The 1796-nt window shown below is 45.0% G+C and overlaps 1 protein-coding gene across 1 annotated transcript; it reads left to right on the top strand.

Annotated features, from left to right (window-relative positions):
- Window positions 1-499: 499 nt before the first annotated feature.
- GGS22DRAFT_8107 (uncharacterized protein) lies at window positions 500-1450 on the top strand. The gene is made up of 2 exons (XM_047968159.1): window positions 500-1282; window positions 1373-1450. Exons 1-2 carry the CDS (start codon window positions 836-838, stop codon window positions 1382-1384), a joined length of 459 nt encoding a protein of 152 aa, XP_047823915.1. The 5' UTR covers window positions 500-835; the 3' UTR covers window positions 1385-1450.
- Window positions 1451-1796: the final 346 nt, after the last annotated feature.

The raw sequence follows: 1796 nt of genomic DNA on the forward strand, positions 1-1796 counted from the left end.
CTTGGGACAATCGGAGGAGATAACAAAAAAAAGTTTCGTGTTTTTATTGTAGCCTGTCAAGTTGTAGACTTGCTGTAAGTTTTCTTTGATTATGAATTTCTCAGCAGGAATAAGGATCGTGATCATGTCTCGGTAAAGTTTCAATATGTCATGACTTATAAATTCGAATTCTCATAGTGATACACGGCGCATATTAAACATGATTGCTGTGATATGATCGCTTTCTTAGGCGCATATATTTTCGTTTGAAGTGTAATGGAAGGGAGATAGGAATATGAAAAGAAATTTACGATCAGATTGTAGGAAGCCTTGTACCTACATAGGTTCTACATGAATCGATCCTGCGATCTCAGTAGGATCCATAGATATTTCGATACCCACTTTCAGTGAGCTAATTAATGTGGAACCACACATACGGAGCCATGTCTAACGGGAAACGGGTCCAAGCTTCAGTTTAAAGTTCAAGACGATCAATACTTCGGTACAACCAGACGCGTGTGCAATATTAGACCTTGAACATTTACAAATTCATGTTCATTCAATATTTCCACACGATACATTGATGTCAATCTTGTAATAAACAACTTCTAGACGTTACCAACGGAATCGCATTCAAGAACCCAAGCTCTTAGAAGGGCGAAGAGTTCTTACAAAACCTATGTACCCAGAGACTGGGTACTGGATAAGTTGTCCAATTTTAATGTTGGAACCGGGCACCCTCTAGGCATATCCCTAGCATAAAGAGAAGCAGTACCATGGTCCCCAACCTAACGTGAGTGCCAAATTCGGCCAGTATATCAAGCCTCCCTTAAACATCACGTTATGAGGCTACACAATGCCTCGTCCAAGGAAGCGGAAGCGTCCGGACTCCGTCAAAGGTGGTTTGGATGCTAGACCGCCAACGAAGAAAGGGAAAACACAACCTGAGACCAATCAGCAGTCGGTGCCTGTACAAGCCCAGCATGCTGTACTCAACCAATTCTATCCGCATGTACTGACATTGCGTAATTATGTCCTTTCCAAGCTACCTACCACCTCTAGACTTAGAAGAAAAAAGGTCGCCGCCGTCGGCATAATCAAGAAGGCTTCGGACTCGGCCCCTTCAGATGTAGAGCGATCATTGGGCAGTTTACTTGACGGCACCCTCGTCGGAATACCAGATGGATTGCGAAGTCCGGACGATCATATTTTGACCGGATGGAAGAATTTCTCCCAAAAGGGGGACGAGTCCTACGTCACTCTGTCTAACGGCGTTGCTGGATTTGTCGAGACACAGGCACTTGTACGACCCGGCTTTCTTTCTCGTATTCATAAAATATGCCTGATCATCATTGAGTGCCCTGCAGATAAGCTAATATTAGAAAGTTGCTAGAATACGTCGTAAGAACATTATTCTCGAGGGAGAAGACTGGCACATGGCCAAAGCATCTGCTCTGTGACGGCTTCACCGTAAATCGTGGCTTGGGGCTACGTCAGATTCGACCTAACCCGCATTTTGAGGCGTTGAGAGAGCCACCATGGCCGCAACTCCTCGCCTTACTAGGCGAGTCGGGAGAACGCATCATGATGGACTTGCTCTTTGACTGCGCCATTTTTATCGCCGTGAGAGCAGGATCAAACAATTTCTATCAAATCAGCGGTGAGCAATTCGACTATAGCAAGGACAAGATCATGTACTCATTCAGATCTAGGAAAGCCGTTATCGGAAGTTGAGGCTCGCGGCCATGAGAAGACCGGAGAAATCCCCATTAGCAATGCTGCGAAAAGTCCATCAGAGATTGTCTTCGTTCGTAACC

The sequence above is a fragment of the Annulohypoxylon maeteangense genome, assembly GCF_022496945.1.
Source record: "Annulohypoxylon maeteangense strain CBS 123835 unplaced genomic scaffold GGS22scaffold_1, whole genome shotgun sequence".
Taxonomy (NCBI): domain Eukaryota; kingdom Fungi; phylum Ascomycota; class Sordariomycetes; order Xylariales; family Hypoxylaceae; genus Annulohypoxylon; species Annulohypoxylon maeteangense.